Below are 27,381 nucleotides of genomic sequence, written 5' to 3' on the forward strand. Positions count from 1 at the left end.
ACGCCTACGCAAGAGTGAATGAGAATGTTAGGGGTATTGACATGGGGTGGGCGCACACGAGCCGTCAGGGAAAGACACGCTTTTCTCCGTCACTGTCGCTCGCCCATCGGCGCTGGTGTAACCGAGCCCCGCATCTCGATGTCCGCCGTCCAACTTGAGATGATAAGAGGAGGAGAGATCGTCTTCTGTGGTCGAGTGTTAGCATCGGTCCTGGACTTTACCACGATACCACTTACTGCGCACCCTTCTCTCGCCGAGCAAGCCATATCATCCGCCACCGACGACGACAAACAGCCAACCACCCAGTCACCACCAGCATCAACAGTCTCTAGTGTGAATAAAATCGGATGTATTATTCCTTTTGTATGGTTGATGTCCGTATGAAACACATCATCTACATACTATACATTACTAAACCCACAGCAGGGAAGTGTAGGTATCTTCCATGGCAGATTCAATACCCAAAAGCATGTCAAGACATCCGAGACGATCATCACTCGGACGCCGACAACACTCCCATTTTGTGTCCCATCGGCCATTGGACAAACGCCAGTCGCCCCCAAAACCACAAGAAGAAAGATATCCCGACCTTATTCACCAACCCACCATTGCTCCCAGGCATCTTGCGATGATGTCGATTAAAGAAACTCTATCGGTAAAAACGAGAAGAGATAATGTAATGGGTCCTAGACTCCCGCTAATACAACATACGCTTGTTGAAAGTAAAACAAAAGACGAAGAGAAGGGAGGCACGCTTCACTGGCCACGCGCGAGCTTCTCGAGCTTGCTGCGGATGCCGTCGGAGAAGCGGGTTGCAACGCCCTCGTCGATGAGCTCAATACAATGCGATAGAACTGCGAAGCTGTTGTCCAACGGAACAGGGACTCCGTCCCGCTTGGTGAGGGTAGGAATGCCCTCCCTTCGGGACATGTATCTCAGGATGGTTGGATGGTCGGCAGGAAGACGATCCACTGAGAAGGCGGTGTTTGGTGGTTGAAAGCCTCCTTGTTGGTTGGGGCTCAACGACTCGTTGTGAGTCAGTGAGTCGGTCCACATAACGAGGGAGGCGCGATAGATTGCGCCTGCCCACCACGGGGGACGGATGCCTCGTGGCATTTCCCGGATGAGACGCAGGACTTGACCAGCGTGTGTGATGGCCTCCTGGACATCTGACAAGCACTTCTTGTGCATCCACAGCATCTGTTGGTATGTGCCGTCTATACCCTCTCGTCGCGCAAGGCGCTCGATCTCAGGGAAGTTTGTGACGGCGTTCATGCTGATGAGGTGGAACATGACTAGGTTGGCTTGCATCATGGGACACACGGGGTTGGACTTCATGTAGCGTTGCGCAAGATCGTACCAGCGTCCCAACAAGCTCTGTACCTCCTCGAGGCGAACGCGCGTCGACGCTGCTGTGAGCGCCCGGTTCCGCGACCGCGAGGAAGTGACACTATCGGAGAAGCAGCTGAGAAGCTGGCAAAACTGGCAAACGAGAGTCTGCAGGGGGTGAAGCAGCAGACGCAGGTGCATGGGTGTGAGGTGAATTTCCTGGACATCCTGGACAACAATCTCGTCGTCCAGGAAGTGACGGAAGAGTTCTCTCAGGCTAGGTGGTCTCGCTCCCGAGCCAACCGAAGAGTAGCCGTTTGAGAATTCGTGCACTTGGTTGAACATGTCAGACCATTTGGAAGCGGTCTGTGCCTGCCAGAGACGATCTGAGTCGGGCATTGGCGCACCAAACTCTGTTACTGAGAACAGGGGCGCAGTGTCGTGGAACAGCGAAAGATCTTGATCGACCATGACCCACGAGTAGATGAGGCTGCGGCAGTATTAGTAAGGGCACTGCACGTGACTGGCTGACGAGATTTTCAGCACTTACCGACTGCGGCTTTCTTGGTGAAGCCAATCCTTCCACAACGCATCCGTCGTCATGCTCCCATTCATGTGCGGAGTCGCCGGCGGTTGGACGTCAAGGATACCCGAATGTCGCAGCATCGCAAAATACATACCACGCTGGCCCATGGCGATATCCATCTGCCACTTGTCGCCACTCCACGCCGCTTGGACAGTGAAGAGAAGAGCAGCACGCAGCACGATGGGGTCACCGGCCATTATGATATTCTTCTCAACAAGGTCGAACAGTGAGATGCGACATGCTTCCGTGAAACCGCCGGTTAGCCATCTCGCTTCTATCGACGGAATCGTCATGGCACCTTGAGCAATCATCATAAGGATCAGCAAACTCGATGCTTTGTCGTTGTAGTTCTGCATAAGCTCGTTGGTATCCAAGACGCCCCTAGCAGAGGTTGGGTAATAGCGTTCGAAAGAGTTGGCATAGGACTGGAGGAAGTACTCGAGAACGCGAGCTGGCGGAAGGAGGACGAAATTTGAGGAGTGAGAAGCCGTGGATCCGGGAGATTCGCCACTGCTGGACGAGTTACTGCCGTCCTTGTGGATGTCGAGGGCTTTGTGCAGGAAGCTTTGGGTGATAGCGAGAAGCTTATCGCGTGTTGCTTCATGCAACTTCGCCACTGATATTTGGCCTCCTTGCTGGAAGTCGTTCTCGTCCCATGACGGCGTCCAGTTGCTCCAGCCTTCGTGATTCTTTAGGCTGATCTCCAGTCGTTCGAGGTTAAGCCGTGCAGTGCGTGGACACGCGTTGGAAGGAATAGACGGAGTGCAACGGAAGACCGTCCAGCCGTCCTGAGCCGCGATGATTGCACCGAGATCGGGAATACCAGCATCCGCAATGGACGAATGTCTATTTGGCGAGTAGTACATCGACGCTGAACTGCCAATCTGGAGATCGGAAAACGATTCGTCCACCCTGGGTGTCGGGATGGGTTGGAATGTCTGGGTAGGAGACATTTCTGGGATCATGCCAAGGATAGCGTCCTGAGGTTGCCTCATGTTCATATCCATGCTCATGGTAAGCATCAAGGTTGGGTCTAATTGCATGTTGTCGAAGCCTGTGTCCATAGGTATGGTGTTCCAGGGATTCATCATGTACTGCGGACTATCGTTATCGGAATGATCCCGTACAGTCCTTACGAAGTCGTCGTATCCGGACATTGGTGTTGACGACACGAAAGCACTCATGCCGGTGACAGGAGTCGGCAGTGGCGAGAGAAGAGAAGGAGCCTGGTTATCAAAAAACGGAGGGGTGTTGGCAAGCGAAAGATGAAGAGCCTTGTCCTCTGGGCTGACATGAGGTGGTGCCTGCACTGGTTGTGAGATGGAAGGATGCCGTGATTGTGTCGCCGACGGCGATTGTGACTGGCGTTGCGATGGGGGTTGACTGTTGGGAATCTGTGATGGCTGCGAGATCTGGGCAGGAGATGAATGTGCATTTCCTTGCTGTGTTGACCCCTCGTGGCTCGGCGAGACGTTGTCGGAGGTATTTTGGGTTTCCGTAGTACTCCCGCCTTCGCTCGAGTCGCCACTTGCAGTTTCGGCCGAACCTCCCACACGCTGCACACCTTTCGACGCTCGCCGGGTCGGCCGGAGTGTGCATTTTAGGTTTCTCTGGGCGCACCGAGTACAAGGGAACTTCTTGTCACACTTGGTCTTCGTCTTTGCGCAGTTGCTGCAGGCGATGGGTGTGCGACCAGCGGACTTGGGTATTATTCCTTGGGGCGGGAGACCCTCTTCGTTATTCTGGTTGCGGCCGTGGACGGTGTAATGCCTCTGTAATAGATCGCTAGAGGATTCATTAGCACTGAAGCTCGGATAGTTTGGAGACTCGGGCATGTCGGAGAAGAGGAAGTCATGACGTACCGACGAGCAAAGCTCATGTGGCAAGTAAAGCACTTGAAGGGCTTGACATTGGTATCTGTTGGGCCATTGTTGTCAGTGGACGTTTCCAACGAAGACTCCGGCGTGGATGGACCGGGCCAGTGATGGGCAACGAAAAAAGAAGGGGTGACTTACGGGTGAGAATATGACGTTCTAGATGTTCGTCTCTAGTGAACGACTGTCCACAATATGTGCAAAAGACCATGTTGGGCGCGAGTTGCGGTGGCTACCACTGGAAGAGGTGGAGCGTTGGGAATTGGCCGTCACGACAACAATGGTGTGTAGATTGGCCTAAGAGGGACCGGCGATGATGTTGGGTGCCAGAAATCAAAAGAACACCAATGCCATGGACTAGTCTGGCGGAGTTGACCAGGTAGGCGTGAGAAAGTGTCAAGTGTAGATGCGGGGAGTTTGTGCTCGGTGGTTATTGGTAAGGTTGGGCGAGGACGGAGAATAGTAATGGAGCGGAGAGTTGGTTGTGGTAGTCCCGGGGCGTCTCTAATATGGAACGGACATGGATGTGGGTATGGAACTAAGGTGAATATAGAAAAGGTCAGGTCGATGGCTAGGCGTTGTCCGTTGGGATGTCAGACGGAAGCCGTGTGTCAAGACGGCTGTGGAGCTGACTGCAGAGAGGGTTGACTAGCAGTGTCAAAAAGACAAGGCCAAGAGCAGGCGTAGTGGTACGTGTGGTGTTCAGCAGGGTGAGCAAACTCGAGGGGAAGGGCGAAGTATCGGATAAAGATGTCAGATAATCACGGGAAGTGGTTCTGGCGTGGGGAGTGAGGGTAATCAAGGCACGAGTATGTCTACAGGTTGGAGAGGCAAGAGCGGGCTTGACTGGCGGCCATTCCCAACAGGGAGCTTTGATTATGCATCTGAGCGACGATGAATTGATCAATTGAGGAGGGATCCAGCTGCACGAGAGCGATGAGCTAGTGCCTCGCAGTTACATGCAGCGCGCCAGGCTCTTGGGTGGGGCGAGCCTGAGCGGGCTTAGCTTGAGGATTGTTTGAGTGACCAGGGGCATCTGCATGGCGTTGATGATAAGACTCAGCGACAACAGGGATGCATCTTGGAGATCTGCACCGCGGACTAGACTGGTGGAGGGGAGGGTCGAGGTTCGTGCTGCAGGTTGACGGGGATGGGCGCCGAGCCGGCGTCAGCCACAAGGCCGTCAAGCCCGCGGACCGAGCGCAAGCGCACAACGTGTGGGAAAAAGACACAGAGGTCAGCGTAATGTATTCTGCAATACGAGAATATTACCTGCCCCGATCGGCACCCGTTTGCGGGCCCAATGAGCAGTGGCGGGGTTGGTGCTGGGACCTGCCTGGTAAGAGTAAGAGAGACACACCAATGTCTGTATACAGACACGTCCGGGCTATGGAACCACACCACGCGGTACCAGTCGCCTGGCAGCGGTGAGCTGGCCCTCAGCCTTCGTGGAAGTCATGGATGGAGAGAGAGAGACGGATATTGCCCTGCCCATCTCGCGTCTTCATACGCGTACGGGCAGAGTTGTCAGCATCACTCTGGCGGCTGAGTCGTGCTCGCCAGGCTCCGAGTCAAAATGGTGCAGACGAGTCAATCGCAGGTTTGTTGCAGAGTCTGAGCGGGATAAGTGGCAGTGACAGTGGCATGACGGGATTACGGAATGCGTTTGCTTCTCCCATACCGCCGTCGCAGGCCATTGTCGTCCAAAGTGTATTGATTGCCAGCAAGGTTTGCGCCTCGTGCAAAGGCCGACAGCGCCAGGCGAGAAAACACAAAAGAACCCCACCCGCATTGTGACGACTAGACGCTCCGATAATCCCCCTTGTCATCCCCGGACGTTGGTGGGCCAAGTGTCGACGAAACTACTGTATGTGAACGGTGAGGGCTTTGCGTCACTGGCTCTGGAAAGCAGCCCACGAATATCACCCCGCCGCCAATGCTACACGTGCACGTGACCGTGGCCTACAAAAGTGGTTCCATTACATGTACAGCGACAAACTCCTAACCAAATGCAGGGCATTTGGCCATGGCGGTGCGAATTGACACGTCTGAAATGCAGTCCTCGCCGCCTAGTCTCACACTGCCGCAGACAGCCAAAAGTCTGTTTGCATTCAACAGTTGAATTGCTTTATTGGCGATCAGGAGCGGTCTGCCACTTGCGGTCTGCAACTTGACAACTTTGCAATTGTGCTTTTTCCTCGCCGCCTCCAACAACAATGCAACCCCAAAGAGAAATCCAGTCACCGAGTTTTGCACGGGCCACAGCCCACGGCCTAGCTGCGTAGCCTGCGTTGCGAAAGTGCACCGTCCGGTCAGGTCAGCGGCTACGGCAATGCAGTCCTTCCCTGCGCGCCAGCGACCTCATCGTTCATCATGCACATATGATATCGAAACCGAGCACATTGCTATGCCAGTCAGCGTCTGGAAGCATGTTGCGACAATCCGTCAAGGCAGCGAACCACAGCCGCTATCCCCATCCCCACGCCAGCCCTAAAACCCCAATGCCGGCACCGGCACCGACGAATATAGTCTGCTCAAGCCCACATCGGTGTGTTAGATATTCGCGTCCTGCGCCACATGCGGGTAGTGTCGCGACAATACGAAAAGTAACCATCAGCGCCAGACGTTGTCGTGTTACCGTACCCAGCAGGCACGCGACGCCTGACGTCTGGATAGGGAAGAGTGCTAAGAACAGCATGAGCAAAATTTAGAAAGCTGCCGTGTCTGCTGAAACAACTGGTCGTGTTTATAGCTCTCGCGGTCGCCTCGTGAATCGGCTACGGGCTACCCCACTGATGTTTCGAGCACGGCCGATACGAGACTATCGTTTCACGACAACTCTGCACACAAGCAAACAGCCGAGTTGCGCACATCACAGACTGCAAATCCTTTTGCCCATCTTACCGACTTCCCCTTATCTGGTACTGGTACCGCACTGGGCGGCCTGATGGAGCCTGATCGTCGCGGCCCGTGACGCGAACAGCCAGATTAACTTCAATTACCAACATGAGCAAGCTCTTCCGCCCGGCATCGTATCTGCCTGCCAGCATCACCGTTATCCGGCTACAGTCATCAGGCAGGCTCTCTCTTCCGAGCTGACTTGCGCGCAATTCGTCCTTTTGTGGTTGTACGAGTTTTTTTTTCGTCAGCTCTGACTATCGTCGCTAGTGGTTGCTTGCAAACGATAGCCTCCGCCACACCCGCATCCGCGCCCCTATAGTGACGTGTGAAGGGGCTTTGGTCTGTAGACTGGGAGGCCTGAATGGTGTTTCGTAATCCGCATGGCGGCTGTAGGTGCTGGCGGTACCGAGGGGCATCAGCGCCCGGTAGTAGCCAGGAAGCCCATCCGGCTGTTCAGACCCTGAGACACTGGATTCACCAAGGTTATATACAGGTTGCTATTTTCACTCCAGCCGAGATTCAGAAGATGCATATCGCTAGTCGCTAGATGATGGTACGAGCCGAAGTGAGCACGCCAAGCCAATGTATATCACTCGTCAGCCAGAGCCTTACACGTATGTCCAGGTTGGCGCTGATAACAATTAGGCGGGTACATTGATGACTATACGGATGCTGCAGCGTGGGCCGACTTTAGCATGAGCTGTCTCAACATGAACTGCAGTATACGAGTTGCAGTGGATGCCTGATATCAGATCATAGCCGCGTCTCTAGGCTAGACGGATGTTGTCAACGCGTTGAATAGTCTGCGAGCCAACCCGGGTCCTTCTAGAACGGCCAGCAACCAAATCAGATAAAATCTCCGTTGCTTCCTATTGGTCGTGGACTGAAGCGGGAGCAGCGGACATGGTACCGCCGTCTGCCGAGAGATCCCGCTGCGGAAGCCTCGGGCGCGCAGCAGCCACGGTTGGTTTTACTGGCTGGCGGGTGTGGCGGGGTTCCCTTCACTTCGTACAGTACACGCGGAACCCCGTACGGCAGGTATTAAATACTGACATACCGTCACAACTGCCATGGGCCTGATCCTACTAGACTGGGGGCTCTTCATGATAAGAGCACCATGACCTTCCTACGTTCCACACAGAGATGACAGCATCTCGACATTGCCATTCGCAGCGCGCAGCGCGCAGTGGCAACGACCATGCAGGGCTTATGTACAGGAGTATTGGTGGCTCAGATCGGGACCACAGTATCAGCGAGCTCAACGCTGGCGCTAACAAACCTGGATTCCCCTCCATTACAACACCTCATCTAGCTACATCATGACCCAGCGGAAGCGGCAATGACGGCGACAGCAACCTCGCATCGCACTGAAACATACCAAACCTCACCCATCTATGGCTCAGTCTGTTTAGCCTATGAGCTCAAGACTAGGCGAGACAGGGACATGGGCCAGAGTTCTGCCGCTGGTGATGACAGTGAGTTACTGTACCCGACACGCCGGTCTCGCAAATCACACCACCTGCTGCGCACTCGTCAGCAACTTGAATGGAAAGTTATTGCAACTTCTGCGAGGCGACTGCACCGAACCTAACAGTAGCAGGTTTATTGTGCACATGTGACAAAGCTCGCCGTGTCTTCCGTTGTCGGGGTATTCCTCGTAAGGATTTCGTCACTTCGGGTCAATTGCTCACCCGCTAGCTCGAAGGAACTCCGTCAGATTCACGGAGTACCGCAGTGTTTTGTCACGCTTCATTTCTTACAATTCACAACCCACCAGAAACTACGTCACTGAACCGTTACCACGCGTTGCTGCCAATCCCCCAGATACTCCATGCAATCGCGGCTGTCCCGCTTACTAGCACTACCTACAATCCTCGCACATCTATCTGGGCCTACCTCATGTACCTCTGTCCCAGGCCTGGCGAACTGGACCTCTTCCCACTAGACTCCACAATCTGCCCGACTGCACCATGCAAAACGTGGAGAGCAAACGGCCCTTGTATGAGCCTGCTAGTACCGTTGTCCAGTGCACTTTTGATTTCACGCAGTAGCCAGCTCAGCTTCTCACTCAGCAAGCCCGGGGCATCGCAAGGAAGCTCCCGCTGCCAGGCGCTCGCTAACGCCCATGATCGCAGATGCCCAGCTATCGGGTCATCGTAAATCTCTTCCCGACGCAATTGCGGCGTATTACTGGCACAGAGCGCATCCGGGTAAGCAACCCGTGAAACCCTTGGAAAGCTTGAGTACCAACGTCCACTCGTAGAGGCATGGTCTGCGACATGAGAGCTTCATGGCCTAACTCCGGCGGATGCGTAATGTACATGGTGCCATTTTCGAATTGACAAAGCAAGTTTGGCAAGCTACGAGGACCGAGGCTGGACTTTCAATGCTAGGCATTAGCTGCTAGGCCTTTGAAAGCCCGACACTACCAACTTCTTGAGAACTGTGTGCATAAACCTGGAGGGATTTCATAATACTAAGCGAATACGGGAAAGACCATGGCTAAGTCTTCATCGACATCTACCGCCTCATCGATCGATTTCTGTACCCGTTCGGTATATTTACGACTCATGGATAGCTATCGTGCATCTACGCCGTCGTTCACAATAGCCCATGTGTCGTCGCAACGTGCCATGAAGCCCCACGGGTTGATGGATCGGCCCACTCGGCGCCTTATCTTCGGTCGCTGTTCCGGAAGGTGTCGAGTCAATCGTCATGTCATCCTTACAAGCACTTGCAGATGTGGGTAGTTTGATTTGCTAGGTACCATCGTGGCAGGATATCGAGCTGTGGCCAACCTGTTCATGCTACCACGGTTGTCCGACTTAGTATGCTTCCTGTCTGCAGGGACTACGCCAATGCAACGGAAGCGAAGACCGTGTGTCACGCCTCTGCCTTTGTTACATGGTCGCTTCGACGCGGACCGAAGGGTCTCGCCGGAGCCGGTGGTTATTCCAACTGGTTTGCTGGGTGAGCAGCCCACGACAGTAAGCCGTAACAATCACGTTCGCACTCAGTTCCTTTTCGCTGCCACGACATCCGTCCGCTAACTCGTACTGGGGCCAGGGACTTTGCTCCCGCGTAATCTAAACAGAGGCTCTAGAACCATGATGGTTTAGTAATGACCCACGACACGAGCGTAATCTGCAGTGTAATAACGCCTTCTGCACGATGGTCACATGCTGGATGCGAACGGGTTAACTGGACCACCTATGCCCTGGATGTACTGTAGTAACACGGCCATACTACTTTCCTAATGTCTCGAGCTCCACTCGTAGCTGAGGTAAGTATCCCGAACCCCGGTGACTTAAGCAGTTAGCCGCAAGAGGAGCTCGAGCTTGTTTGGGCCGGCGCTCGACACCCTTAGCTCCCGTGTGCAGCCGAGAACGCCTCCGCTCCAACACCATGTCGCAGAACACTTCGAACTCTTCCAATGGTAACAAAGCTCTATTAGGGTGTGAAGCTGATCAGCGAGCCTGAAAGGGGGTAATGTAATGTAGGTACCGATGAAGACGCGTAAGAAACCAGGATGCAATCCAGTAAGATATCTGCTATCAATACCCCAAAAAACTCATTGGATGTGCGTTCTGCAACATGGTAGAGGATATAATATCAGATCAGGATCCTTGTAGTAAGACATTTAATAATCTCTACACGGCGGGAGATGGAGTCTTAATGGACACAGAAGCCCTGCATATGGCCGAAGGTTGCTCAACACCCTCATTCACCCTATTGCCAGCCCAAGGTCAATCATTTAACTCTTCTTCGCCAATAGTTATCTCTCTACAACGCCTTATTACAAGGCCTGCATCTCGGCAGATATCAGTAGCAAGAAGTTTGATTTAGTACAAAGGAGCTAGAAGAGATGAACTTAGACACCCGGACCGGAGTAAAGCGAACAAGAAACCCGGAGAAGAAGCCCGAACAAGAAGCACGAGCAAGAAACCCGAACGCAGGGAGAGACGGACCACGCTGAGCTGGTAGGGAGTTTCAACTCGCGGCAAGCCCGACAAACAAGACCCTCCGCTGTCAACTACCGCTGCTGTGCACCTTGCGTGACCATTTCACAGGCTAGGTTATGCACCACGAGATTAGGCGCATCTCCAACGTGGTTCAATGTCTCACGCGCGTGGACATCCGCACAAGGCACAACTTCTTCACGTGTTTCTCGCGTTCCCGCAGCGTCACAGAGCCCAAGAGGGAGGATCAAGGCGTAATTGAAATATATCCAGTAGACGTGATATCATGGACCGTCGTACACGATCGCGTAGCACGGAACAAGCTTGGTTTACTCGCGCCGCGCGCAACGCATGCAACGTCGCTTCGGTAGCGATAATGTCCCCCAAGACACATGGAGACGGAGCAGTCACTGCGGCTGGAAGAGGAAGTTGGAGGTGCTACGAATCTTGACATCGCTTTCGCCTTCGGTACACATTGGAAACGTGTCTGATGACCACGGCGGTGTACAGTATAGTGTGTGTTGTCATTCTGCACGTGCCCGTCGATGGTACCAACAGATGTCGTGCTTCTACCACGATAGCATTTCTTTTTTCGGGTCTCGCCTTTCTTTGCTTGTTACCCCAGCTTATGAGCATGTTTGAGATACGAAGGAGGAGGGCCCAGGCTATGGTTATCCTCTTCCGAAGTAGCGGTGCGCATCGCATGGTTTCTCAGGCGTAGTATTAGGTGATGCGCCTTTTTTTCTCTTTTTCCTTTTGAAGATTGCGTAGCTGTAGTACGAGGGCATGTCGTACGCGGGTCTCCACATGCGGCGCTGTTTCCTTGTATATGGTTTTGGTTTTGTTACACAGCAGGAAAGAAAAGGGCGTGTGCTGCCCTTCCATGGCCTTTCCCTTTTTCTTTGTTGATGAGCTCATCAGGTTGGCGCTGGGAGTGGTGGTGACGCAGCATGATGATGAAGCTGTATGGATATGACAGACATATGCATAGCCCGATGGAGCGGGAGAGAGAGGGACTATATCCGGTTTTCCAGACTCAGTAATCAGCATCACCGCCGAGTATGAGTGTATTCTGAATTTAGGCACAGTGACATGGGCCATGGATTTGGGAGCTCCCGACGTCTTGGGTTACGGAAAACACGGGAAAGCAAAAGAAAGGTATTTTTAGTGGCGCTTGTTACGTTATCCTTGGCTTTTTGTACGCCAGGAGACGTACATTGTCGGAATCTGTCTTATGTAATCTCATGTCAGAACTACATGCGTTGAGCATTATCTTGCTTTGAACCCGAAGAAGAAGAAATCAGGTATTATCGCACTTACGAACGGTAGCATCGACATTCATTGCCATATTCGGAATCGCGATAACCACGAGCCTGTAGATTATCTCAGTAATCCTGAAATCGAGTGGGAAAGCTTGTCATGGGCATTCAAACTCAAGGGCAATAGAGTATCACAAGCCGCATCTATTGGACATATCCTCGGCCTTGCAATCCATCAATCATGACACGCGAAAGGAAAAGAGAAAGGGCGCGTGCAATTGTCCATTACCTCATCACAAAACCGTGTAACACCACGTGCATAACCCATGACTCCCACGATGCGTATCTGAACAAGAACCCGCTCATAACCGTTATCGAATTTCGGGGAAACGCGACCAATCAATACCGTTCCCCTACGTAGCATGAACCATAAGTCTGAGACCACCATGTTTGTACCGGTTCTCCAGCCACATCTTTCTTGTTTGACCCTGCTTGCCTGCGAACCCAGTCTTTGCGTGAAAACCAATAATGCATCTGGATCTGTTCACGCATGTCGGTCGGAAAGTCCGCTGTCCGATACCCGAGATGGAACTAGCAATAATAGTAGCAGCCTCGCTTAGATGGGTTCACGGATTGATAGTGCAGATGGAGATCTTGTACGACCATGCCTTACGTGGCCACCCCTCCATTACCATCTGTCTAATCTGTGTCTCGCGTCAGGAAGTGGAGAAAGAAGACGGTGGTGTCTTTGTTGTTCTAGGTACCCTAGCCCTTTCTGGTTTGCTTTCCTATCTCGTCGTTTATACATGCATGCGTATACATGTACGTACGCACGGGATGAACAAGTTGAATCTGCTATGGGCTTACTTCCTTTCTAGGTAGCTATAAAGCCGCAATGTTTTGTTCTGCTAGCTAACAGTAGATATCAAAAGTTTCAATACCGGTAATCTATGATAGTATGCAACTCAATCTTTCAGTCATGTCTCGCACTTCTTTCCTAGCGCCCGTGAATCCAGACGTTTCAATACCGGTGTTTTGCTCCGTTTTGCAATGCACCCATGTTCCCGCTCTCCTTCGTTCCAATCCTTCCGTTGTCTCGCCTCGCCTCGCTTCCCGTAAAACGCCACAGCGGAACGATGTTCAGTGGATCGAGAAGCCGATGAAATAGTATCGAATTCCCCCTTTGTGTTAATTTCCACATATCCGAAGTACACATCTAGACAAACCCAAAGATTCGGATTTAGTAGATCTGTCGTTCCGATACTCTGGATAGGTGTGGCTGCTCTGTCTAAATTTGCTTGTCTTGAGCGATTCAGTCAATTATCAAAGACGTCATAGATCCGAAGTAGGTTTCACCCATGTCTATCGGGAATTTTCTAAATCAGAATTCCCATATTACCTTCTCCGTATCCGGAGACGCGATCTCTGCTGGGAAATGAAGGTGGGTTTGTCTTAATGTATATCCGAGGCGTTGGGTTAGGTGGTTAGTTGAACATGGGTTGGTGTAAGTGTCATCGGTCCACTTGACTCGAGATCCATCTCGGAAAAAACTGTTTAAGCGTGAAATAAGATATTTTTGGTTATACACGAGGAAGTAGGTTCATCGTAAGCGTTGACTGTGGAGGTTGCTGGAGAAATAGAGGCGGAGTATACGCCATGGGATAGTTTCGTTTCGGATACGGGGACAAGTGGAAAGGGTCAACGGCAAAAAAACTTTCGCATGTACTTAACTTAGTGTCAGTGAATACGATGGATGCGGTACTAGCAGCGAGCGAGCCGTTTATTTCGATAAGCCGTTGGAACTTGTGTGATTGATGAGTAAACAGACACGAAGTCTAAACGAAACGATACGCGCTGGGTAGATCCGCGGAATCTGGAGGCGCCATGGAAATTAGACGTGGCACACCAACACGTCAAAGTGTCCGTGTAAACGAGGGGTTTGAGTGCGATTGGTGGAAATCGTGGCGCGTTGCCGTCCAAGCGAGAGGCTGTTGTGAGCGGACTGAGATCACTGGCGTTGTCGACGAGATCTATGTAGTTAGGCTGTCAGGTACGTACATGGGGTTTGTATTTTGACAACGTCATGCAAAACACCCACAGGGACATGCAGGGAGAAAGTGTTTACATCAGTGTTTGCTCTGGTAGCAGTAGTAGTGTGATAGTGTGAGTGGTTTCACGTGACTTCACACGGATTGTTGCCCTGCCTGGAGAGGCACATAATGTAGAATTGGAAGTTTTAGTCTACACCGTTTTGCCGCGAAAAAAACGGCGATATCATGTAACTCCACGACTCCTTCCTCGCGCAATTGCGCCCACAACGGATTTGACAACCGTGGGAGCCCCTACAAACCATTGGATTCCCCAGTTGTCACATCTACTTTCGGACGTCAATAACCAGCCACACATACTCTGCATACCCCTTACCCATCTTCCCACCACACCCACCCACACGCACGCATGTGGCAAAAAAATCAATCGACAATCATGATCGAACGGTTCGGCGCGGACATCGCAAGCCACACGCCTAACCGCTTTCTGCCTCCTCCCCGCCAGGAATTCACGGACCGAAGATGCCCAACCAAAGCGCAGCGGATCCAGGGCGCGGATCCATTTAGCTGCTGGCGACTACTGCAATTGGTCGACGGGAGCACTAACCGAGAGCGCCGTCTTTTTTCCTTACTTCTACGTTGGATGCGCTAGTGAGATATCCGAGAACGCTTTTTTGATCCTTCGAGGCCTGCCTTGGGCCCGTGGGGGAGCTTACTTTTTTCTCAAGCGTGGAGACTTGCGTGGGCGAAAGAAAACTCCGATGCTTATGGAGGTTTACGTGCAGCATTGCGTGTGTCTGATGTGTAGAGCTTGTCTGGGGTAGAGTTTCTACAATGCTGTATGCGAGATTGGTAGGTACGTGCTGATCGTATTACCCATGGTTGTGCTTTGGGTAGTCAGAGCTTTTGGACTTGTGTCCTTAGACTCGTTGCTAGGTGTATGGTACTGGTAACGTGTATCCAGGTATGTTATCCCGTATGTTTTGACTAGACGGTCTTCGTCATTGCCTACTAAAGCCGCATACCAAAGTTTGATCTACTGATGCACACTTGCCTAGGTACCGGAGGCAAACAACGGCAGCGTCGTTCCCGCCATATGCTCGCATCATCGATCTTGCCGATATCTTCGGCCCGCTCACTACATCTTGGCGGGCCGTTGACACACTAGAGATTTCGGATACATTCTTCAATTGGACGCAGTTTTGTGTTGAGCGGTTAGCAAGAGAGCTAAACTTTCGACGATGACCAGTGGTTGATTGCTGGGTAAGGTAGGCAGGTAGACATGCACCATATCCGTTGCTACAAGCGCTGGCTCGCACCAGGTGTACATGTAATCTAATATACGTTGTACCCAACCACTAGGGCAAGCATTTCGAGAACTTTGACCTCGCCGAGCTCGCTTCGAGTGTTAATGGGGTATTCGCTGAAGCCGGGACTGCTTGATGTCCAAACCATCATGTCGCGTAATGTAAGTTATTTTGGCGGCTTCTGGTAGACCGGTCTTTGACTTGGGCCACCTGTGATCTTTGCTCTGTCGATGGGACAAAGCTTGACATCTACCGACATGTGCGCAGCTGACTTGGCTAGAGGTCTAGAAAGATCTGTAGGTCACCGTTGCACTAGGACAAAGTCCCGATTTTTTGCAATGGTATGATCTTTTGGACCGGGGAATTGTTAGCGGTGGGTAAAATGATGTTGAGATGCTTGAGTGGACGGAGAATGTACCCGCCAAATGTGACTAATTGTGCCAACGGCAATGTGACTTCACCGACTACTGTAACTGCATCTGGATTTGAAAGATCAGCTCAGCGATTTCCTCGGTGGTCATTCGAGGCACTCAGCTCACAGCTGGCAAATGCCTCACCTGAAGCCGGAGGTATGGTAAGTTCACCGGGGACATGTACGTGGATCACATAATACGCGAAGGCGGCGTGATGCACTAGGTACTAAGCGAAATCAGTATAGCATGCAATAATTGCCGAGGGCAAGACGCAGGTGAGCATGGCAGCATGCAAGAACATCCAGTTGGAATTCATGGCGGATGTGGGCGGCTGTGCAGTACTGTGGGGTGTTGATGAGGCGTTCCAGGCGTCCGACCAAAGGTTTTAATGGCGCAGCACTTCATGTACCCAGATACACAAGTCACTATGATGCGGGGCCGGCGCTGCAGCTGCAGTAAACATGCTCGTATCTTTGTCATATTTTCTCTCCGCTCCTCTCACGTTGCAATCCGCAAGTCCGCCCTGCTGCCTGGTTGGCGCCTATGTACCTTTGTAGTGCTTGTGTATAGAATCACATGCTAGAGCCAAGGAAAGGTAGTGACATGTGCTTTTGATAATCACTTGCTTCGTGGTAGCGATCCGGTCGCTAATTGCAAGAGTGGGAAGAAGTAAAAGGATCTGCACTGATTCGAAAAGGGGTGATACACTTCAAGGGATCGGATCTAGAGAAGGAATATATCTCTGAATCAAGACAAGCCTAACTCGTAAAAGCGAAAGAGCAGTTGATGGACATAGGAGACTCGCCATCCCGAGGTGACTACTTGCCGTCGCCACAATTAGCTTGCGACGTGGTGTCAAACGTCGTGGCGTTTTTATTCTGGGATTCTCCAAATGTGATGGAAACGAATACGACAATAACGACGAAACCTGATGTGAGACGAACCATTCAAGGGCTTCGCGATGATTTCAGGGAGTTTAAACTTTACCTACGCTTCGAGACTACGCGATTCGCGACTCCACCACCCCACATAATGTAAGTTGTTTCGTTGAGTTGCGAAACACTGCCCATACAAAGAATTTCTATTATAAGCCATGAGAAAAGCCTCATAAAAGCCCCAGAAAGGAATTCCTCAGGCTCCGTGTAGTTTCGGCCGCTGTCAGGGAACAAGTGTGGTTGAGCAGCTGAGGTTGCATATGTGGCGTTGCTGCCCACACGTGTACGGGGCGGTGACAGGTGGCAGAAACTTTTCGATGACTGACACATGTATATTTTCTTATTCGGTTCTCCGCTTCCCGTAGACCTCACCTCGTAATCACGTACACGCCTGATATGACCAAATCGCGACAACGCCTCCGTGATAAGCCTTCCTCACAACGGTGTCACCCAAAGATACATCGCTTAGCTGATCCGGCGTACCATGGTGACAGATTGAGCCCTTGCACGACATTTTCCCAACGACAGCAGTCCGAGCTCTCTGACGGTTTGTTTCGACCGCGACTCAGCAAAAGAATGCCCCACGGACTCAAGCAAGGTACCGCAGTGTACCGTACTATGTGTATCCATATACCCTAGTATGCTTAGGCTGTATACTGGAATTATACGCTCGGAGAGTCGCCTGTGGCTTCGGGATTAGCGATGCCGAGTCAGCACGATACCGCCCATTCACATCACCGATGGACATGCGATGATCGTTCAGCCTTTCTTTCATCATCATTCCCGGGCTAGCTGAAATTCACTGATAGCAGTTCACCAACGGCTCTCTTGTGGTGGCTTTGAAGCGAACGCTTGGATCCCATGGTCAAACAGCGAATATCCGCCCAACAATTGGGGGTTTTTTCCTTATGTCTACTACTAGACCCTCCCAAAGGGGTCGACCCGATGCGCTGGCGCTTCGAAGATCATTGGAAATCTGTGTCTCCCAGCTTCCGAGACGTAGAGTATGCTTCATGCGCGTTCTCACCAGCAAGCATCCTCACGCAGCCAGCTCCACCATCTGTCAGAGTGGGGTTCATGGAAGCCTGATCGACATAAGGAAAAGCGGCTGAATCAACTCTTGGAGTAGTGCTTGAAGATATGCTCGCTTCGATCCAACCTTGAGGTCATCCTAGACGCTGGTGCATCGAATCCATTGCTGGGTACAGGGCGTCTATTGGGACACTTCGGCACAACGTGTTTTCGACCCGAAAAACTAATTAGCCACGAGATGGAGGCTTGTATCGAGACTACCACGAGGAAACTATTTTCAACTGAGGCCCGGCGTTCGCGTGCAGCTGTACCACCTAGCCAGCATAGGCAGGGATTGCTCACAGCTGCTTCAACGCGTTCACTAACTTGACCGTATTCAATTCATCCTGACTGCATAGATCTGAGCCTGAATGCACTTGGCAGATGTTGTAATTGATTGTCAAACACATGGGCGGGACGACCACCCATCCCGGCTTAGGGAGGGGATCCGGCAAACTAACGCCGAATTTGAGACAGCGTCCTTGCTGTCCATGTCCCCACGTCTCATGTTGCTATCGTACGCAACGTATTGGCGCGATACCTCAGCCGCTCTGGTTTCTAGACCTAGTGTGCGCCATCTATCAATAGGTCTTAGGCTTACTGGGACGCACGGTCGACATCTGCACGCCATCTATCCTCGGGATCATGGCTGCACTATCCCAGCATGGAAGTGGTCCGCGGTCCACACTCTTCTCACGTCAATGGGTTGCTGCAGTACTTCGTTCCGCAATACCAGGGTTGTTACAGATCCGGCACGCACCACGACTTTCACATCATTCAGGATCCCTGCTGCGCTCTATGATTGCCACCGGAATGGACATGGCGGGGACACGCTAAGGCGCTAGAACGGCTCATCTCTATGTGAATGCTGTGGGACTGTGCTTGTCATCGCGCGGACTACGCCTTGGCCACCTTCTTGACATCTTTCTGCTATCATTGACTCCTGATCACATACAAATATAGGATACCCCAATCCCCAAGACCCTCCCCTTCGTACCAGCTGTCCACCAGTCTCTTGAACCCTTACCCTGCCATCAAGAGCCTGATTATCACACTGGACGAAATCGACTTTCGTTCCTAATCGACTACCCTTATCTCGACTCCAGAACGATCTCGTCTAGATACATTCTACCTCAACCTTCTTGACTGAAGTTACTCTACCCTATCTGCCATTGCCAGATTCTATCTTTTCAATCTTTTTTTAATTCTTTATACCCATACCCTTTGCCATCATGAACGTCCTCATCTTCGGTGACCAGACCGCCGACCAGTACGCGCTTCTGAGGAAGGCTTGCACATGGAAGAACAACTCGACCCTCACTACCTTCTTGGACAGGATTAGTGTCGTTGTTCGGGAAGAAGTTCAGAAGCTCCCAAAGACTCAACGAGATCAGATACCCAATTTTCTGACGACATGGGACCTTATCGAAGCATACTATGCCAAGGGCACGAAAGTGCCTCAGCTAGAAAGTTGTATGGTAACAATTGCGCAGTTGGCGCATTACATTGGGTAAGTTGAGTCTGGTCTGGTAATACAAGATGCAACTACTGATACGTGCAGTTACTATGCCGAGAACCCCTCAGAGATGCCCAATGCCTCAAACACACGCATCGTCGGATTGTGCACCGGCCTGCTTGCAGGCTCTGTTGTTGCATCTGCCAGGTCCCTGAGCGAGCTTTTGCCTTTGGCGACCGAGGCAGTCCGCATTGCTTTCCGAACTGGCACTTGCGTTGGTGCCGCAAAAGAGGCGCTCGAACAAGCCTCAAGCACGAAGGAGACGTGGTCCACTATTGTCACTAACATTTCAGAAAGTTCGGCCAAGGACGCCATCGATGAGTTTCACCAGGAGCAGCGGACGCCAACGCTGGCGCACGCCTACATTAGCGCCGTTAGCACCATGGCACTAACCATCAGCGGCCCGCCTGCGACCATGAAGCTGCTACTCCAGCGTGCTGCTTTCGCAGAATCCGCCCGCGTGCCTATCCCTGTCTACGCTCCTTACCATGCCGCACACTTGTACAGCCAAGCCGACATTGATCGTATTCTCGACAAGGACGCCATCCGCCATCTGCAGCAGTTCCGCCCCCTGTCTCTTGTGCACTCGGCCTCTTCCGGGAAATGCCAGACTGCCACAAACACCCTGGACCTTATCCGCACCGCTCTAAGTGAGATCCTTATCGAGCCTGTGCGATGGGACAGCCTTCTCTCTGAGATTGTTTCCCAGGTTACGTCAGCATCCAGCGCTGAAAGCTCCGTCTCTGCCATTGGTGTCACCTCCATTACCAACAGCCTTGCCTCGGCGCTGAAGAATGGCGGTCAATCTTCCGTCACCGTCCGCGATCACACTGCGTGGGTTGCGGCTGAGCACAACAGCCGTGGTCACACCCAAAACGACAAGATTGCCATTGTTGGCATGTCCGGTCGTTTCCCCGGTGCCGCAAGTCCTGAAGCTCTTTGGGATCTTCTCGAGAAGGGCCTAGATGTCCATCGCGAAGTCCCTGCAGACCGTTTCGATGCCCAGGCTCATTGCGATCCCTCCGGCAAGGGAAAGAACAAGAGCCATACTCCCTTTGGCTGTTTCATCGACGAGCCCGGTCTATTCGACCCCCGCTTCTTCAATATGTCCCCGCGTGAGGCTGCCCAGACCGATCCTATGGGTCGTTTAGCTCTTACCACCGCATACGAGGCCCTTGAAATGTCCGGCTATGTTCCCAACCGTACCCCTTCCACCAAGCTAGAGCGCATCGGCACCTTTTACGGCCAGACTTCGGATGACTGGCGTGAGATTAACGCTGCCGAGAACATCGATACCTACTTCATCACGGGTGGAGTGCGTGCTTTCGCACCGGGCCGCATCAACTACTATTTTAAGTTTTCCGGTCCGTCGTATAGTGTCGATACCGCCTGCTCGTCATCGCTTGCCGCGATCCAACTGGCTTGCACATCGCTCTGGGCTGGTGATTGCGACACTGCCTGCGCCGGTGGTCTCAACGTTCTTACCAACCCTGACATTTTCTCCGGTCTTTCCAAGGGCCAGTTCTTGTCCAAGACTGGTAGCTGCAAGACCTACGACAACGACGCTGACGGCTACTGCCGTGGTGACGGCTGTGGCTCCGTGGTTCTCAAGCGTTACGAGGATGCCATTGCTGACAAGGATAACATCCTCGGATGCATTCTCGGTGCCGCTACCAACCACAGCGCCGAGGCCGTCTCCATCACTCACCCCCACGCGGGTGCCCAAGAGTACCTCTACAACAAGGTTCTCTCCAACGCCGGTGTCGATGCCCACGATATCAGCTATGTTGAGATGCACGGAACTGGTACGCAGGCTGGCGACGGTATCGAGATGACTTCGGTCACCAATGCATTTGCCCCACGCCATCGCCAGCGTCGTCCTGAGCAGACCCTTCATCTGGGTGCCATCAAGGCCAACATTGGTCACGGTGAAGCTGCCTCTGGTATCAACTCTCTCGTCAAGGTCTTGATGATGATGAAGAACAACGCCATCCCTGCCAATGTTGGTATCAAGGGTGTCATGAACAAGTCTTTCCCCAAGGATTTGCTCCAGCGTAACGTGCACATCTCCACCACCCAGGTCCCCTGGCCTCGCAACGGCGCTGAGAAGCGCAAGATTTTCTTGAACAACTTCTCGGCCGCTGGTGGTAACACTGCTGTCATCCTTGAGGACGGTCCTCTCCCTGAGGCCCCCAAGGGTATTGATCCCCGCACGATGCACACCATCACCGTTAGCGCCAGGTCCATTGCCTCGCTCAAGAAGAACATCAACAACTTGATGCAGTTTCTCGACGAGAACCCAAAGACCACTCTGCCCAGTTTCGCATACACTACCACGGCCCGCCGTATCCAGCACAACTACCGTGTTGCCTTTGCCGTCTCTGACATGTCCAAGGTCAAGGATGGGCTTCAGGCTCAGCTCAAGGATACTTACAGCCCTCTGCCCATGGTGCCAACCAAGACTGCCTTTACCTTCACTGGTCAAGGCTCACAGTACACTGGTCTCGGCCAGAAGCTGTACGAGGATCTTGAGACTTTCAAGAACGACATCGACCAGCTCGACAACCTTGCTCGTCTGCACTCCCTGCCTTCCATCCTGCCTTTGTTGACTGGCACGGATGTTGCAACTCTCTCCCCGGTTGTTGTTCAACTCGGCATGGCTTGCATCCAGGTTGCTCTTGCTCGCATGTGGGCATCTTGGGGTATTCGCCCAGTTGCTGTCATTGGACACAGCCTTGGCGAGTACGCTGCTCTTCACGTTGCGGGTGTCATCTCTGCTAGTGACATGATCCTTTTGGTCGGTCGCCGCGCCGAGCTTCTGGTCGAGGAGTGCACTGCCAACACCCACGGCATGCTTGCTGTCAAGGGTAGTGTCGACACCATCAAGGCCGCGCTCGGCGACAAGATGACTGAGATCGCTTGCATGAACGGTCCCGAGGAGACAGTCCTCTGCGGCACTGTCGAGGTTGTTGAATCCACCAACTCTGCTCTGACTGCCCAGGGATTCAAAGCTACCAAGTTGAACGTTCCCTTTGCATTCCACTCTGCCCAGGTCGAGCCCATTCTTGAGAAGTTCAAGACTGCTGCCTCTTCTGTCGTCTTCAACAAGCCTACCGTGCCTGTCATGTCTCCCCTCACTGGCGAGATTATTCGCGAAGCTGGCATTATCAACGCCGAATACCTCGCCCGCCACGCTCGCGAGACCGTCAACTTCCATGCTGCCCTTACCACTGGCCAGGATGAGAAGGCCTTTGACGCTAAGACCGCATGGCTCGAGGTGGGTGCTCACCCGGTCTGCAGTGGCATGGTCAAGTCTTCCCTCGGTGGCTCTCCCGTCGCGGCTGGATCCCTCCGCCGTAACGAGGACCCGTGGAAGACTCTCTCCAATACCCTTGTCACTATGTACCTCGCCGGTGTCTACATCGACTTCAACGAGTACCACAAACTCTTCAACGACGCTCACGAGATGTACACTCTCCCGACGTACGCCTTCGACAGCAAGAAGTACTGGCTCGACTACCACAACAACTGGACCCTTACTAAGGGCGAGGTTCTTGAGGCTCCTACTGCCAAGGCCATCGAGGCGGCGCCTGCGCAAGAGGCCCCCTCCAAGTTGTCCACCACTTCTTGTCACAAGATTGTGCGCGAGGAGCTCCAGGCCAACTCCGGTACTGTTGTAGTCCAGTCTGATCTGTCAGACCCTCAGTTGAAGGCTACTATCACTGGCCATCAAGTCAACGGTACTCCTCTTACGCCTTCTTCGCTCTACGCCGATCAGGCCATGACTATTGCCAACTACCTTTACGAGCAGCTTCGTCCTGGAATGACTACCCCTGGTCTCAACGTCTGCTCCATGGAGGTCACCAAGACCCTCATCCCGCAGTACCCCCCTCCTGCCAGCGGTCAGCATCTGCAGATCGAGGGTAATGCCGACCTTGAGACCGACCAGGTCAAGATCACCTTTCGCACTGTTACTGCAGATGGCTCCAAGGTCCTTGCCGAGCACGCTGTCGGTATCGTCAAGTACGAGGACGTCAACGCTTGGAAAGAGGAGTGGGGCCGCATCCAGTACATGGTGCAGTCTCAGATCGACATGCTCCAGATGAAGCTCCAGACCGGTGCTGCCCACAAGGTGCTCCGTGGCATGGCCTACAAGCTCTTCAAGGCCCTTGTCACCTACGCCGACAACTACCGTGGTATGGAGGAGGTCATCCTCGATGGCAAGACCACTGAGGCCACTGCTTCAGTCCAGTTCCAGACCACCGCTGCTGATGGAAACTTCCTCTGCTCGCCTTACTGGATCGACTCCCTTGCTCATCTTTCTGGCTTCATCGTCAACGCTTCCGACCACCTTGACTCTGAGAACTCGGTCTACATCTCCCATGGATGGGGATCAATCAAGATCGCCGGCAAGCTCTCGCCCGAGAAGAAGTACCGCTCCTATGTTCGCATGCAGCCTGCTCCTGGTAACATTTCCGTTGGTGATGTTTACATCATGGACGGCGCTGAGATCATTGGTATGGTCATGGGTCTTAAGTTCCAGAACATTCCCCGCCGCGCTCTCAACATCATGATGCCTCCTGCTGGTAAAGCTGCCGCGGCTCCTGCCTCGAAGGCTGTTGCTGCAAAGCCTGCCCCCAAGGCCATCGCTGCTGCCCCCCTCAAGGCTGCTCCTGCTAAGGCTGCAACCAAGCCGGTAGCTAAGGCCGCCAAGGCTGTCAAGATCGCTGCCCCGGCCGGTGTCACTGCCAAGGTCATGAAGATTGTCGCTGAGGAGATCGATGTGGACATGTCTGAGCTTGTCGACGAGGCTGCTTTCGAGAACCTCGGTGTTGACTCGCTTCTGTCTCTTACCATCTCTGCCAGGTTCCGTGAGGATCTTGACATGGACATTCCTTCCACCCTCTTCACCGACTGCCCCACCGTTGGTGAGCTCAAGAAGCACTTCGCCCAGTACGATGGTGCTGCCCCAGTCGAAGATGACTCATCTGATGTGTCTGAAGAGCCCACCCCATTCGAGACTCCGGTCGAGAGCGACAGCACCCCTGCCAGCTCTACCGGTAGTGATGCTGATGAGGAGGAGGTCAAGCCTTCTGCCCCAGTTGCGGGCGGTGCTAGTCTAGCCCGCAAGCTCGTCGCTGAGGAGATGGGTGTTGATGTCTCCGAGATTACCGATGATCTCGACCTTACCGACATTGGTATGGACTCCTTGATGAGTCTTACCATTCTCGGATCCATGCGCGAGGCCACCGGCATCGACCTCCCTGCTGATTTTCTCACGGTCAACGTCACTATCAAGGACATCGAAACTGCTCTTGATATGCGCCCCAAGCCGCCGCAGCAGAAGAAGGCTTCAAAGCCCGCTTCTAAGGTTTCGGCCCAATCCCCTCAACTCGCTGAGGTGAGCCGCAAGCTCGCATCGCTCCCCGATGTCTCTTCGCTTCCTCCCGCCACCTCTGTCCTGCTCCAGGGAAATCCCAAGGTTGCTAGCAAAAAGTTCTTCCTTGTTCCCGACGGTTCCGGCTCTGCTACCAGCTACATTTCCATCCCCAACATCTCTCCCGACATGGCCGTGTACGGACTTAATTGCCCGTTCATGAAGTGCCCCGACAAGTGGACTTGTGGTGTTGAGGGTGTCTCACGCCTTTACCTCCAGGAGATCAAGCGTCGCCAGCCCCAGGGTCCTTACATCGTCGGTGGGTGGTCCGCCGGCGGTGTCATGGCCTATGAAGTCGCCCAACAGCTCGTCAATGCTGGTGACAAGGTTGAGAACCTCGTTCTCATCGATGCCCCCTGCCCCGTCGCTCTCGATCCCCTCCCCGCCCGTCTCCACATCTTCTTCGACCAGATAGGTCTTCTCGGAACCGGCAAGCCCGGTGGTACTCCCTCGTGGCTCCTGCCCCACTTCGCGTCTGCCATCCAGAACCTCAAGGACTACGACCCGACTCCCATGGACCCTAAGATCGCTCCCCCCGTCCTCGCCATCTGGTGCACCGACGGTGTCTGCCCCAACGAGGACGACCCCCGCCCTCCCCCAGGTGAGGGTGAGGACCCAGCTCCCATGAAGTGGCTCCTCAACAACCGTACCGACTTTTCGGATAACGGTTGGGCCCAGCTTCTCCCCAAGGAGAAGTTTCAGTATGCTGTCATGGGTGGCAACCACTTCACCATGATGAAGGGTGATCATGTAAGTTTTTCTCGCTCCGCTCACTTCACTTGTATCAATGTACTAATTTTCTTCTCAGGGTGTCACACTTGGCAAACTCATTCAGCAAGGTCTTAAGCTCTAAGCTTTTCTCCCGCTTAGACTGATAGATTCATTGTTGTTGTACGCACTGCATTAGATTGCATGCATCTCCTTGGCTTCAAGTGTTGAAAATGGAGATGTTGGAGTTCTTTTCCTGAGGGTTTCTCGATATCTTCTCATATTGATGTTGTTTGTATGTCGTTACTGGCTGGACTTTAAATTTTTCGGTTGTTTATGTTGGCGTTTGGTGGGGGGTACGAATACTTCACGATGGATACATGATGCGAGTTTTGGCTTGAGATTGGTTTTTTTTACGAAGAGCGACGGCTTTTGACACGACTTACCTGTTACTTTTAGACTGGTCTGTTCCAGTTCTTTGTTTTAATGTTTGTTTCTGTTTCTTAGCAATGGCAAGGGTATACTTCAAAACTTCTGGTGTTCATCTTTGCAACTGTGATGTTGTGTCTTCTAACTTTCTGTGTTGTACAGTCAATCTTGTCGTTGGCATTGACTACCTCTGCAGTCATCACAGGCATGAGACCTCTTCATAGCACCACCGAGTTTCTTCACATGTCAAAATCATTGTTAACACAGTTTTCTTGTTGGTCGACACCGCCATAGGACTTCTTCATAGCATAGCATTACCGACTTGACTTGCTCGAGGACGTCTCCTCCTACATTTCCAGCGTAAACTCACGATCCACGCGCCCGGCCCCTCAATCCGGCCATCCTTGTTATTATATGAGCCTCATATCCCGAGTATTGATCATGCTGCATTTGTTGAGGTAGTACAAAGGGTCTCCTAACCCCCACCCCCTTCAATCTAGATAACCCATCGTGTGTGTAATGTTCTAGAACAGACCCTCTTTCCTGCCGCAATCTCGCCAAAACCCATGTCGACATCCCCTGTGCATGATCTCGCGACGAGATCATCTGTTTATCCTACCTGCCTGGGGACTGACACATGTCCACATACCCAGGTTTCCGTTGTGCGGCCACCTGCTGCAGCCATGGTGTTCCCCCCGTATTTACCCAGATGCCCAACCCCGTCTACCATCGTTACCCAAACTGCCGGTACAGGTGGCTGTCCCCGACCAGCGGTTAAACATGCTTGCATACGAGATAACCGTCGTTCATATCTACGATACGATACCCGTTGGCCCGTCTACTACCCTAGTATGTCGAGATGGTGTGCGAAATAGATTAAAGTGCCATCTAGGGGGTGTGTTGGTAGATGTTACCGTGCTGCCACGGGTTTCCGTCCCGTACACCATGCACGAAGCACCTGCGGACCGACGGGAAGGCCGTTGAACGGGTGGGCTGGGCTTCCCATCGGTGACTCCAAAGCCCATGTGGCCGTTTCTAACGGTTGTCTTTTGACCCGACCGTTCTTTCCGACAGGAACCAGTGCGGGACCGAAGTGCAGTGTACTTCTAACGGCAGTTCCTAGTCCCTGGGGCGATGCAAGGAAAGTTCGGTACGTGGCGCCCTACGTAAAGCGATATGCAATCTATCCTCGCAAAACATGCTGGACTGAAAGCGCGTCGGTATTGCCGGTGTTGGGTTGTCGGTTACGATCCGAGATGGAAGATTTGGAATTTGTGCAACTGCAGTTCTATAGCTCACATATTGATATAGGTGTACAAGCTCAGGATCGTGCTTCCAGCGAATCACATCTCTTTCTTGTGCATCCTCGATACGACATACTCGGTGGAGACGATATTCGGGTCCGTAGATGGTGTTGGTCGGTTGCTTTTAGTGGTTACGGCGATAGGTACCGTTCCCGCTTCAAACGTTTGGATGGGGGTAATCGAAGTGTGAAAAGTTGAAAAGTTGGAACGAGCAATTTGTGTAACAGTGGCATAGTTGGGTTATCGGGCTGTAGGCGATGAAGCATCCCGATCACGGGGTCGCCCGGGCCTCTTTCTGATACCTA

At 52.8% G+C, this 27,381-nt stretch overlaps 2 protein-coding genes across 2 annotated transcripts; one reads left to right on the forward strand and one right to left on the reverse strand.

Moving 5' to 3' along the window:
* Positions 1 to 756: 756 nt before the first annotated feature.
* Positions 757 to 4,000, reverse strand: PtrM4_069470 (Zn-finger protein; the record flags this gene model as incomplete). The annotated part of the gene is made up of 4 exons (XM_001933616.2): positions 757 to 1,819; positions 1,880 to 3,700; positions 3,778 to 3,832; positions 3,931 to 4,000. 4 exons carry the CDS (start codon positions 3,998 to 4,000, stop codon positions 757 to 759), a joined length of 3,009 nt encoding a protein of 1,002 aa, XP_001933651.1.
* A 14,914-nt stretch (positions 4,001 to 18,914) lies between these two features.
* PtrM4_069480 (Polyketide synthase module protein) lies at positions 18,915 to 25,488 on the forward strand (the record flags this gene model as incomplete). Its single annotated transcript, XM_066105860.1, has 3 exons — positions 18,915 to 19,192; positions 19,244 to 25,385; positions 25,444 to 25,488. 3 exons carry the CDS (start codon positions 18,915 to 18,917, stop codon positions 25,486 to 25,488), a joined length of 6,465 nt encoding a protein of 2,154 aa, XP_065964487.1.
* Positions 25,489 to 27,381: the final 1,893 nt, after the last annotated feature.

Source organism: Pyrenophora tritici-repentis, chromosome 2, assembly GCF_003171515.1.
Source record: "Pyrenophora tritici-repentis strain M4 chromosome 2, whole genome shotgun sequence".
NCBI lineage: Eukaryota > Fungi > Ascomycota > Dothideomycetes > Pleosporales > Pleosporaceae > Pyrenophora > Pyrenophora tritici-repentis.